Source organism: Hermetia illucens, chromosome 5 (assembly GCF_905115235.1).
Source record: "Hermetia illucens chromosome 5, iHerIll2.2.curated.20191125, whole genome shotgun sequence".
Classification (NCBI taxonomy): Eukaryota; Metazoa; Arthropoda; class Insecta; order Diptera; family Stratiomyidae; genus Hermetia; species Hermetia illucens.
This window is the reverse complement of record NC_051853.1, coordinates 87,679,276-87,692,030: the sequence shown is the minus strand read 5'-3', so window position 1 is coordinate 87,692,030 and position 12,755 is coordinate 87,679,276. Positions and strand designations below refer to the sequence as shown.

At 43.6% G+C, this 12,755-nt stretch overlaps 1 protein-coding gene across 1 annotated transcript; it reads right to left on the bottom strand.

Moving 5' to 3' along the window:
* Nucleotides 1–2,376: 2,376 nt before the first annotated feature.
* LOC119657611 (achaete-scute complex protein T8) lies at nucleotides 2,377–4,360 on the bottom strand. Its single transcript, XM_038064610.1, has one exon. It carries the CDS (start codon nucleotides 4,069–4,071, stop codon nucleotides 2,704–2,706), a length of 1,368 nt encoding a protein of 455 aa, XP_037920538.1. The 5' UTR covers nucleotides 4,072–4,360; the 3' UTR covers nucleotides 2,377–2,703.
* Nucleotides 4,361–12,755: the final 8,395 nt, after the last annotated feature.

Here is a 12,755-nt window from a genome sequence, read left to right as displayed (position 1 = left end):
TACTATTGGAGAGTTACAGTCCATTACTTCTATCTTCATGTGTTTTTAGACAGCTTAGTGTAGTAATAAATTATAGCAGGGTCCCCCACCTAGACAGGGTGGTGTCCGAGAGAGAGCTGTGTAACGATAGTATGAAGTGAACGCTTCGTATGATAGGCTACTTTAATTCGGCTTGACAAAAGAGTCGCTCCTGGTCGGTTATGCAGATGATCGCGCGGCGTTTTTTGCAGGACACACTGTCAAACAGGCGCAAAGCAGACTTGCCATATTGATCCGATAAGCGGATGGATGACTGCTCAGGATTTCAACCTTGCACTGGACAAACCGAAGTAGTCAGCCTAAGTAAAAAGTGAATTCCTACCCTGCGTCCCACATCGTCCAGCGAATCGATAAGCGAGTTAAAATAAACGGTAAAGTACCTTGGACTGACTCTTGACTCAAAGATGAGCTTTTTTAGCAAATCAAAGCAGCAGCGAACAAGGCTGCAGCTGGTGTTTCGGCCTTAAGTAGGCTAATGGTAAATATTGGGGGTCCTGCGTCCAGCTTGCGACGTCTCTTAATGAGTTTAAGGCAGTCTATCTTGTTTTACGATGCAGAAGTATGGGATGACACTCTTAGCAAGAATGTATATCGTAAGCCTCTCGCGCAAGTACAGAGCGGGGAGCTTTGCGAGTGGCATCTGCGTACCGCACTGTCTCTGAACCGGCCGTCATGGTGATCGCAGGAATGAACCCCTTTGCCCGTTGTATACAAGCGCAAGGGAGATGAGCCAAGAGAGGTGGTTGCTACTGAAGAACGGCAACACACCCTAGAAGAGTGGCAGCTCTTTTGGCAACATCAAACTAGAAGCAGACTACGAGGCTCATTGACAAATTAGGTGCGTGGCTGAATCGAAAGGATGGTGAGATTGACTATTTCCGAACCCAGTTCTAAATGGGCATGGAGGTTGGCGGTCTTAGCTGGAAAGGGACAATCTCCGGAATGTGTGTTTTCAATAGAGTTGTGGACGACGTTCCTGCACAACTTTTTTGCCTGTGGAAGGTGGGATGGGATTCGTCAGCTCTATTTAATCACAGGGGATATCTCTCCAGACAACATTTTTGAGGAGATGCTGAGGAAAGAAGATAGAGCTCGCCCGGTGGCAGGGGCTTCCTTGAAGTGACAGTTACCTTCCTCCTCTCTCCTCCCGTTGATGAAAGGAATCCCCTAATTTGAAGACTCCGCAAGGCGGGAAAGTTTGGAGGCTAACCCGAAGTAATGACGATGGAGAAGTGTTTAGTTGGTAGTCCGACGTCGTACCGTTACGAGAATCCAACATTCTGTGCGTAAATGCATTCACCTACCCTACCTCAAAAAAATGGGATAACCGATGGACCAAGTTGGGGAAGGAACCATTCACGGCAGAAGGTACCCTAGGCGCCTACTCAAACACAAGGCGGAAGCAAATGACCACCTTGAAAAACCGGAAATAGATAGGAGAACTCAGTGGACAACGCCAGTTACACGCTGGTCAGTTCCTGAAATTGGATGGCACATTCACTCGACCAATAAAAGTGCAGACGAAGACTTCGCTAGGCCAAGAGCCGTTATTCTACTTTAGCGCCATAGAATAAAAAGAGGAATACAACTACCCCCTCCTCCAACGCTTTTTTGAAACAGAAAATGTGTACTCCAGTATGCTAACTCATTTGTTATGCAGTGTGACATTTAGTACCAAGAGAACCCAAACAGCTCCACTGCACATCAAACTCGTCGCGGTTCACTAAAACATTGTCGTCGTAAACATCGCCCTGTGACACTCCAGCATGGCTTACTTCCTGGCTTTATTAGGAGCTTATCAGCATACTTATTGTCACCGCGACTTCTGATCATGCAATTCATCCAAAAATTACTGATGTCCTTTATGGAACTACATCGGGCTAAAATTTCTAAATGTTTCATCATGGAAAAAGCTAAGGACAGCGGAAAATATCATGTGGCAGTGGCGACCAGCTTCCATAATTATCTTATGATATACTACTTCTATTATTTATTTATTTATTTATTTATTATATTAGTTATTTTACAGAGGACAAAATAGATGAAAGCTGTCAATATCTTAATAAACCTTGGTATCTAAATCTAAAAATCTGAAAAGCGACACTGGATTGACGTTATCTTATTAGAATCTTCTCAAGGCCAATGCGTGAAATCTAAACCATCAAATCATCGGTTAACTCTCCCACCGTCACTTCTCACTTCACTTTCTCCAAATACAAATAACAAAAATCATTTTGTATAAAAATATATTTTGGTAATAAAAATTACACGATATAAGTTATTATATAAATCCATAAAATTAATAATAAATATAATGTTATAATCATAGCCATGTCTTCCAATTTGATGCTGCTAAGTCTTATTCCTAATCTTAAGCGTATTCACCAGCATTTTTCTGCTACTTTGCATTATTTACGTCATCCTTACATGTATGTACAGATAGGCTAGGCTAGCGTGCAAGAATCAATAGGTTGCACTAAACCTAACAAGGTCTTACACAATTTATCCCTATAACTTCTACGTTGCTAAGAAATATTCATTACCAATCGTTTTTATTTTGCTTTACAAATTTTTTAACTAAGGCTTCATATTCTCTAACAAATTTCAATTAACTAACAGAACATTTTGAAGGGTTGAATCTCCCGCAACCTATCTCCCCAGCGTTCACGATAAGATAGCAGAGTCGTCACTTTGGGAGTTGTGATCGTGCCACCAGTCAATAGCGTCCATCATGCTCTCCTCAGACAGACCAGTTCCGGTGGTGTCAAGGACGACCATATCACCACCCTCCTCCTTAATTTCTCGCTTAAACGTGACCAACCCGCCCCCGCTTTCGTACAACTGCTGGTCTATGTAGCCATGCGCATCCACATCAGTGATCGGTGACGAGCTTGGCGCTAAGTGGCTCTGATAGATATTCAGAGAGTGATCCTCACATTTGATCCGGACCCCACATGGCTCGCCCCCAACTTCTTGCATGTGAATGCGCACTTGTGGCAGGAGGTGATCATGAAGACGTTGATGTTGTTGTTGCTGCGCCTGATGATGATCTAAGATACTGCTGGCAGGTGATATCGACTGAGGCGGCACGCCACTATCGTTGAAATCGTGCGACGATGGCGGCGATGATATTGGGGCAGGTGCAATGATTGTAGACGCAGTGGCGATCGTGGTATGCTGATCAGTGACCTCGGCACGCGCATATCCACTGCAGGTGATGTCCATCGGCGGCTGGATGTTTTCCTCGTTCTCGAAGACGTCCGCGGTAATTAGCTGATAGGTGTTGGTTCCGGGTATGCGGAGATACTGTTGACCGTTCAACGTTGTAATATCGGGCAGTGTGTCAGCGTAGTAAATAGTAGCGGACTCATCGGCAGAGGGATCGTAGCTACTTTCCGAGCATTGACCATCGCTAACGACAAGAGGCGGCGTACAGGACTCGGTTTTTATCACAGTATTTGATAGCAGATCGGAATTAGTTGCGTCATTGCTATCGATCTCCAGGAGTCGTTCTAGGCTTCGAATATATTCAACGGCCATTCGTAACGTCTCTACTTTACTTAGCTTTTTGGAGGTTCCACGACCATTTCCTGCGGCCTCAAAGGCTACCGCCACTTCTTCGGGGATGTGTTGCCTCAGCGCCGTAAATCCATCATTCACCTGCTTGACTCGTCTCCGTTCGCGTGCATTCCTGCGAGCCACCGCCTGGGGTTGAGGAGAGGACTTTTTCCCGGCAATGATGGGAGTTTCGCCTGTTGAGAGTTTCAATCGCTTGGTGGGAGGCTCTTGGAGTTGATTTTGAGCCTGGACGTGCTGAATGTTGCCAATATTCGATTCCGTTAGGGGCATTTGCTTTTTCCGCACGACAACTACTTCACCACCGATCATGCCAATATTCTCGATTTTTGTAACGATACTGTTTTGATTATTCAATCCGAGGAGGTTACTACTGCTAATTGGGAGCTTTTCGAAACCGTTTTTCAACTTCAAACCAGGCGGCAGAGTGTATGTCAATACACCGATAGTCGCCATCGCTTCTAACCACTTCTCTACAGGAATCACGCACAGTTTATAGATTCCGTTCCAATTGTCTTTTCAGTACATTGTTATCACTTTCACATGAAAAAATGTTATCAATTCCGCCAAAAACTTAGTTTTTAATTTTCAAGTGAAAAAGTTCGTTACAAAACTTTGCGGTCTGAAGCGTATAATTACAGAGATAATCACGGGTCCGAAAACCCTGGGAATGAGAACACGATACTATTCTTAAAATGCACTATGCCATTCGAAACTGTGTCTCCCTGAGGACGAGAGAGTGTTGTGTGATTCGAAGGACAGCTGTTCTAGTTCTGTGTCGCGTGCCTCATGTATTTTTCGGTAAAACGGGAATAGGTGATCATAAGAAAGGTGCGTACATATAACACTCATACATACTTCATTTCATATGTGAATGCACATACGAAGGGAGATACGTGCGCCTATAGGTACTATTATGCTGGGTATGTGAAACTGCCAGACTGAATGGGTCTTTCCTGTAATTTCCAAAGTAATATTCAGAATTATTCGTTCTTAGTTTTCCTTGGGCGATTGGAATTTTGATTTCATGATCTTCAAGGAGTTTCCTTCCAAGAAAAAATTAGATAGTTTCGCATGGACTGCAACAATTTTCGGTAACATAAAAAATAAAACACTAAAACTATAGTCCATATATTATATTTCTTACCTACATATTAGACTACATTTACCGTCCTTTACGCAACACATTCGGAGCAAAATCCTAATCCTACCCTAATTTTCCAAGGAATCAAAATTCAGTGCGCCACTGTTCGATTTCCACCGCCGATAATGAGAGATAGGGATGACTGACTTTGAGTACATAAAACTGTGTGTACTTATGCGCCAGGAGTTCAATTTTTGTAACTGAAAACCCTGCGTCGTTGATTCAATGGAAAGGGAGAGTTTGCGATCAAAAAGGACATTACATACATATTATGGTACAGTGGAAAACTACCCCCAGGAACTGGCCACGTATGTAATATTCCCAGGAACCCTACCTTGTATATAATAAGTACGTTTCGAACCCTTTCAAATTCACTCATATGAATCCGCCGTTGTCCTGTGGAGACTTTCCAAACGATGTTTTTCTAGGCCCACTAACTACAGGTACCGCATCCATGCGCATATAAAGTTTATATCCGTTCTCTAATATCAGTCCCTCGCCGAATGAGAAAACGAGCTCCGATCAGGCCTAACGTCTCAAAGGGGTTTCTTTTAATGGAAATTATTTTACACTTAATTGCAATGGGGTGGGTAGTATTGTGAATTTATGACATTATTTTTCCTTGTCGTCGCAGCAATGTTCGTGCAATTGCACTTTGTTTTGGAATTAAACTTGTTCGCTGATATTTTATGGGGTGGCTTTCGTTGTTTTTGCAGTTGTAATTCCGAAAGTGAGATTTTTGTCGATAGTGCTTTTTGAATTTTTGGCCGTTACGACCAGGCTTCTAGAAATGTTATCTAATTTGTACTAGAAATTTCTCTCTCCTTGTTTGATATATTTATCTATATGGTATCATCAGATAAATATCTGAATAGAAAATAATAAATTTGCTGCATACAAAAAGTACGATATTTAAAGTCTCTCTGGTATCTTTGGACTTCTGCTTTTTCGATGATTAATGCCTATCATCATTCAAGGTTTTCATCTAAATTAATTTTAATACTTTGTTCTGACGTGGCACACATTTCGCAGCTTTCGGAATGTCGTTAAGGAAGCTTGTGGCAACTCCAAGACAACGTTGCGCATCTAGTGTGAACTTTACATCGAACGATAGGTTTAATGGAAGAGAAAATTAAATTCATTAAATGGGTTGATTTATTTAATATATCATCATCATCAACCACTCAACAACCGGTATCCGGTCTAGGCCTGCCTTAATAAGCAACTCCAGACATCCCGGTTTTGCGCCGAGGTCCACTAATTCGATATCCCTAAAAGCTGTCTGGTGTCCTGACCTACGCCATCGCTCCATCTTAGGCAGAGTCTGGCTGGTCTTCTTTCTCTACCATAGATATTGCGCTCATAGACTTTCCGGATGGCATCATCCTCATCCATACGAATTAAGTAACCCGCCCACCGTAACCTATTGAGCCGGATTTTATCCACAACCGGACAATCATGGTATCGCTCATAGATTTCGTCATTGTGTAGGCTACGGAATCGTCCATCCTCATGTAGGGGTCCAAAATTCTTCGAAGGATTCTTCTCTCGAACGCGGCCAAGATTTCGCAATTTTTCTTGCCAAGAACCCAAGCCTCCGAGGAATACATGAGGAGTGGCAAGATCATTGTCTTGTACAGTAAAAGCTTTGACCCTATGGTGAGACGTTTCGAGTGGAACAGTCTTTGTAAGCTGAAATAGGCTCTGTTGGCTGACAACAACCGGTTGTGATTTTCCATCCTAGATAGAAGAAATTATCAACGGTCTCAAAGTTGTATTCTTATTCTTCCTGTTTGACCAGTGCGGTTTCATGTTGTTAGTTCGTTGGTTTTTGGTGCTGACGTTGCCGCCATATATTTTGTCTTGTCCTCATTGATGTGCAGCCCAAGATCTCGTGCCGTCTACTCGATCTGAATGAAGGCAGTTTGTACGTCTCGGGTGGTTCTTCCCATGATGTCGATATCATCAGCATAGGCCAGTACAGGATCGTACCTCTTGCATTTACCTCAGCATCAGGGATCACTTTCTCGAGGGCCAAGTTAAAAAGGACGCATGGTACGGCATCCCCTTGTCGTAGACCGTTGTTGATGTCGAATGCCCTTCAGAGTTATCTTGCTGCTTTTATCTGGCTTCGTACATTGTTCAGGGTCAGCCTAGTCAGTCTTATCAATTTCGTTGGGATACCGAATTCTCTCGTGTGTGGCTTTAAAGTCGATGAATAGATGATGCAACTGTTTTCCATTTTCCAACAGTTTTTCCATCGCTTGCCGCAGAGAGAAAATCTGATCTGTTGGTGATTTACCTGGAGTGAAGCCTCTTTGGTATGGGCCAATGATATTCTGGGCGTATGGGGTTATCAGCCGTAGCAAGATAGGAGAGAATATCTTATAGATGGTACCCAGCAACGTGATACCTCTATAATTGCTGCACTGTGTGATATCTCCCTTTTTATGTATGAGACAGATAATGCCTCGTTGCCAATCGTCAGGCATTGATTCGCTATCCCTTACCTTGACCACAAGTTGATGAATCTCTTGGTGTAACTGGTCGCCTCCATAGTTATCTAATTCGGCTGTAATTCCATTGGCTCCTGGCGACTTATGATTTTTCAGCCGATGGATTGCACGGGCAGTTTCTCCTAAACTTGGTGGTGGCAGTATTTGTCCGTCGTCTTCAGTTGGCGGGACCTCCAACTCGCCGATGTTCTGGTTGTTTAGTAGTTCATCAAAGTACTCAACCCATCGCTCCAATATGCCCATTCTGTCCCCAATCAGATTTCCCTCTTTGTCTCGGCAGGATGAGCATCGAGGTGAATAAGGCTTCATCCTGCTGACTTGTTGGTAAAACTTCCACGCCTGCTGCGGTTGCTCCCTGTACTTTTCTAGTTCACTGACTTGTTGGTTCTCCCAGGCTTCCTTTTTCCGTCTGTGAATTCGCTTCTCGGCTCGACGGAATTAGTAATAAGTCTCTGCGCGTGCCCGTGTTCTATGAGAATACAACATTCATCTGTATGCAGCATTCTTCCGTTCCGTTGCTAGCTTACATTCATCGTCAAACCAGCGTTCCGTCTCTTTTTGCGGCTGGGGCCAAGTATCTTTGTGGCCGTATCAATGATAACGTTCTTCAGGTGGTTGTGAAGATCATTTATTCATATTTCATCTCCATAATCTCTGTTGACTGCAATTATTGCGGCATTCATTTCCCACTTGTAGGTATCGCGGTGGGCTGTGTTGTGGATGGCTTCAGTATTCACTCTCACCTGATTGTCAGAGGGGATTGTAGGTGGTGTCGTAATTCGAGCTCGAAGCACCATGCCAACGAAATAGTGATCCGAGTATATATTGGCCCCCCTATATGTTCTAACACTCATCAGGGCTGAGAGGTCGCGGCGTTCAATCAGCACATGGTTAATTTGGTTGAAAGTGGTCTTGTCTGGAGAGGCCCACGTATGCCTGTGAACCGCTTTCCGCGCAAACCAGGTTCTTCCAACAACCATTCCGTGTGATACTGCTAACTGGATAATGCGCAAACCGTTATCATTGGTATCCCTATGGAAGCTTTGGGAGCCGACGTATCGCCTGAATACGGGCTCCGTCACTACTGGACTGATTAAATCTCCAAGTATGATTTTGATATCATACTTGGGACAGGCTCCGAGGGTCCGCTCAGCTGCCTCATAGAAGGTATTCTTCTCCGACTCTGGAGTCTCCTCTGTAGGGATTCTGTTACTTTAGCAGGTTTAACAGGTTGTACGATCATCTCTCAAGCTAATCTTGCAGATGTCTCCATAGGACTACAAGAAAGTTGAAAGCGATCACACGAAGTACTGTGTAGTGCAGACGCGGATGACAGGGACTTCTGACTTGATCTTAAACACAAACTCTTAAAAGGATTTACACGCCTGCAAGTGTGACATCTGTGTTTATATATATAACTACGGGGATCTGCTAAGGTGGCTTCAGCTTCTAGCGGAGATAATGGTTCGCCTTGGCCTCTATATATTCAATAATAAATACAAGAGCCTATCCTAAACAAGTATGTAGTGGTCTTAAGGAAAATCAAGAAAAGTATCAGCGTTCAAACCACCTAGCTTAATTTGAGGATAACTTTATATTTCTTACAAATAGATGTGTGAGGATCCTAGTTCTCTCAGTACCCTCATCTCTTCAAATGCTCTGTGCACCTCATGTATAACTATGAAATGCGGAAAATAACGGAAGAATCCTAAAATAAGGTGTATTTAAAATATGTTCCATTGGTAGTTACATACTTTGTCCATAGTTAGAACAATTCATGAATTCGACGCCAGCAAAAATTGCCCCCCTTCACCGCGTGCTATCGACCGAACAATTTTATTACATTTTTCCACTAACCAAAGCCCTGCTCAACAAATGCGTAGCCCACCGATGCAAATAAGTATTAGTCGGAAGGAGTCAAGCCTGGTCAGTAAGCGGCATGGGGTAGAACTTCCCAACTGAGAGCTTCCAGTTTCGCCGTATGAACAGTGTCATGAGCAATGTTGCCTCGTTTGGTATTGTGGTCATATTTCAAGCACCGTTCACATCATTCAATTGGTGTTGGGAGCAGCTAGTACGCCGAGTTCAGCAGTTAATAGTAGACCACGCCTTTGGGGTCCCACGTAACACAGTGCATTGTCCTCCTGCCAAAGCAATTCGGTCTTATGGTTGATGTTGACGGTTTTCTCAAAAGTTAGTCTCTATTCACCACCAATAATAATACCACCATAAGGCCTAGGAACACTCCGATCGGTCGTGGAGTCTGCAACGAGGAGGATCCAGACCTCAATAGAGCCAAAGTAAAGATATCCAACCTTGAAAGAAGAAATGGCGAGCGGGCGAAGATACTCGAAAATCTCAAAAAACAAATGTCAATATTGACAAAGAAAAATCGAAAACTTACGAAACAACTAATGCCTGGGGAGGCGATCCCGCCGTCTCCAAAGGTATCCAGGAAAAAAGTGAAGCTTTCTTCTTCTGCTGCATGGAGGAGCCCTACTGCCTGGAGGGCAAACAAGTTTTCGGTGGCGAATCTGTCCGTAAGAAGAACATAGAAAACCATCAAGCTGGCAGTACGAAAGACATTGACAACGGTGGCGGTGGAAATGTCTCAGAAGAGAGTGTTAACCAGGCTGGTTGCAGTTGTGATAAGTGCGGTAATGATAGCCCTGAGGAGAGAAACTGGGTGAGTTTTTTTTCTATATATCAAAAATGACAACTAATGAAAAGAATAATAGAAGTGGGACTGAAAATTTAAAAAATGGTCCGACCGAGACCCCAAATGGGACTCGAAATGAAGAAAAAGAGGGAAGGGTGCCCCTATTAATGTATATGTATTAACTGGTAGAGATTTAGCTACTCTACTTAACGGGAACGTGGGGCTCTCGAATTTTATTATCAAAAACACGGGGACCAAGAGAGTCCAAATCAAATGTAAAAAAATAGCGCATGACAAGAAAGCACGGAGGTCCTCGAGCGAGTGAAGGCTGCTCACTTCACCTATACCCCAAAGGAAAAGAAGGTACAAACCTTCCTTCTGAAAGGCTTGGATACGGAGGAAGAGCCCGGTGAGATGCTCAAAATACTCCGGGAGACAGAATTGAGGTCAAGTTCCTCTCAGTGTTGCGTTTTAATACGAGGAAATCCGTTTTAGAGAAACGAATTCTGCCACACTTTCTCGTACAAATAAGCCCGGAGAGCCGGGGAAGCAATCTAATCCGCATCAGGTCACTTAATAACCAGGCCATTCGTTTTGAGCAACTGCTGAGGGCCGAAATAGCCCAGTGCCGAATATGCCAGCGCCATGGCCACTTGGCAGTGAACTGTCAAATAACCTTGCGATGTGTAAAGTGCGGGAAAGGCCATGACGCAGCTGAATGTTCGCTGACTGAAACAAAGGGCAAGAAAAAACCTCCTGTGTCAGCTGCCGAAAAGGAGGGGATCCGGCTTCGTACCGTAAATGTCCTGCACAAGGCAACAAGCGCCAATATTCAGCCAAAGGATGAAAGTATCAGCGACGTTGAACGGTACCGTCCCTTCGGTTCCAACTGTCCCGAGGATCCTGTTTGCAGAAGTAGTCCGACAAGGGGAAGCTTAGAAGCCCCAACAACATGCAAGTAGCGGGATGAACACCATGAACACCGTGAAAGCAAACAGCATACGCTACACGTACAAAATACAAAAAAAACAGTATAGCAGAATATTTACACAAACAACATGCCCGCGGCTAGGGATCCAGATCATCGCTATAAATGTGAATTCCGTCATAGCAACCCACCGAAGAGCAGAGCTCCTTGATTTCATTGCCAGCGAACAGCCTGGCATTGTTTTGATTTCAGACACATTCAAACATTCAAAAATTTTGAATTCAAGACGAACGATAGTCGAAATTATGATGGGGAAGGTGGCACCGGAATACTTGTGAGTCGCCATTATCGTTTCACAGATATTAATAGGTCTGAATTTGAAACCTTTGAATGTATGGAGGTCTCTTATATTCTGTTTTCGCTGCCTAGAGGAAGGAATTTATACATTTTGTCAGTCCATGCAGTGGGAAACAATCGAGCCAAGTTCAAGGAAGAATTCCATTCTCTATTTATGATATTCGAACTGGATAATTATTATATTATAGCCGACAATGCGAAGCATACCTCGTAGCTAAACGGTACAAATAATCCCGGGGGGTATTCCTCAAATCTTGGATAGAGCAACACACAATAGAGTATAAATGCAAATTATACGGATCAGATAGTCCAACCTGGCCCAAGGCAAATTCCTATCTGGATTTGTGCATTGCTGAACTGCCTGAACTTTAATTTTAGGAATCCTCAACGGAAACTACCGACTCTTCCTTCGAGGTTTATTCGGGGATATCGAGAGTAATACCCATCTCTTGGGGAACCCGATAGTACAATTGCGCCAGGTGACAGGAACTTGAGCAACGAGGAAATACTTCAGTATGTTCTCAAGCTGGAGAACTAGACGCTGGATACAATTGAATAAGTCGTCCCTAAGACTAAACCTCGCAATAATATGAAAGGATATGAAACTGCAGTCAGAAAACGGTTCTTCTCACTCGCGCCAACAAAATCTATCGAAGATATGGAGACTATCATCACCCATATTGGCTGAGTTCCAGTCACTCCTTAAGGTTGCGCGGGACCTTATCCACCAATATTACATAAACGAACTGAACTCCCAATGGCAAGAGAAGTTAAAGGATATCTCAAGCGATTCAGATGCCATGTCTGCAAAGATAAATATGTTATTCCAGAAGAAGTCACGAGTAACTGTGCCGAGAATCAAAGCCAGTGGTAGCGAGATACTACACCTTATTGACTCAGATATACACACAAATAATATAACTGCTGACGCGCAAGGCGTTAGACCTTTCAAATGGTATATAGGTTCGGGGGGCCAGAAGGCGGGAAAATGCCCAAAAAGTGGCAGAATCTTTTGAAAAGATTTAAACGCTCATATCTCCGTTAATATTGAGAATTACGCGTGATCGTGATAAATGATGCTCTGAAACTCGAACTTGTTGGGGAGTACTTTGAATCAGTGCATCGGCCCAGAACGGACTTAGAGCCAACGCGGCTTTCGGAAATTATAGAATGAGATGTCCACAATGTCAAATATAGCCTGAACGCCACTGCAATTCTCCAGTTTAGCTGGAGGCACTTGTTGCCAGACGCGCTTTTAAACACGCGTAAAGTAGACTTGGCATAATGATGCGATGATTGTTCATGGTTTCAGCCTTGCGGTGTAAAAAACAAAGTAGTTAGCTTGAACAGAAAAAGAATCCTGACTCTGTGCACCATATCGATCGGCGAGTTGACTATTGAGTCAAAACTAAAAGTAAAATGCGTCGGTTTAATGCTCCACTTGAAGATGAGTTTCTTCGAGCGAATCTAATCAGCAGCGGGCAATGCTGGCGAATGTTGGAGCCCTGTATCCAGCAGGAGACTTATAGAAACAGC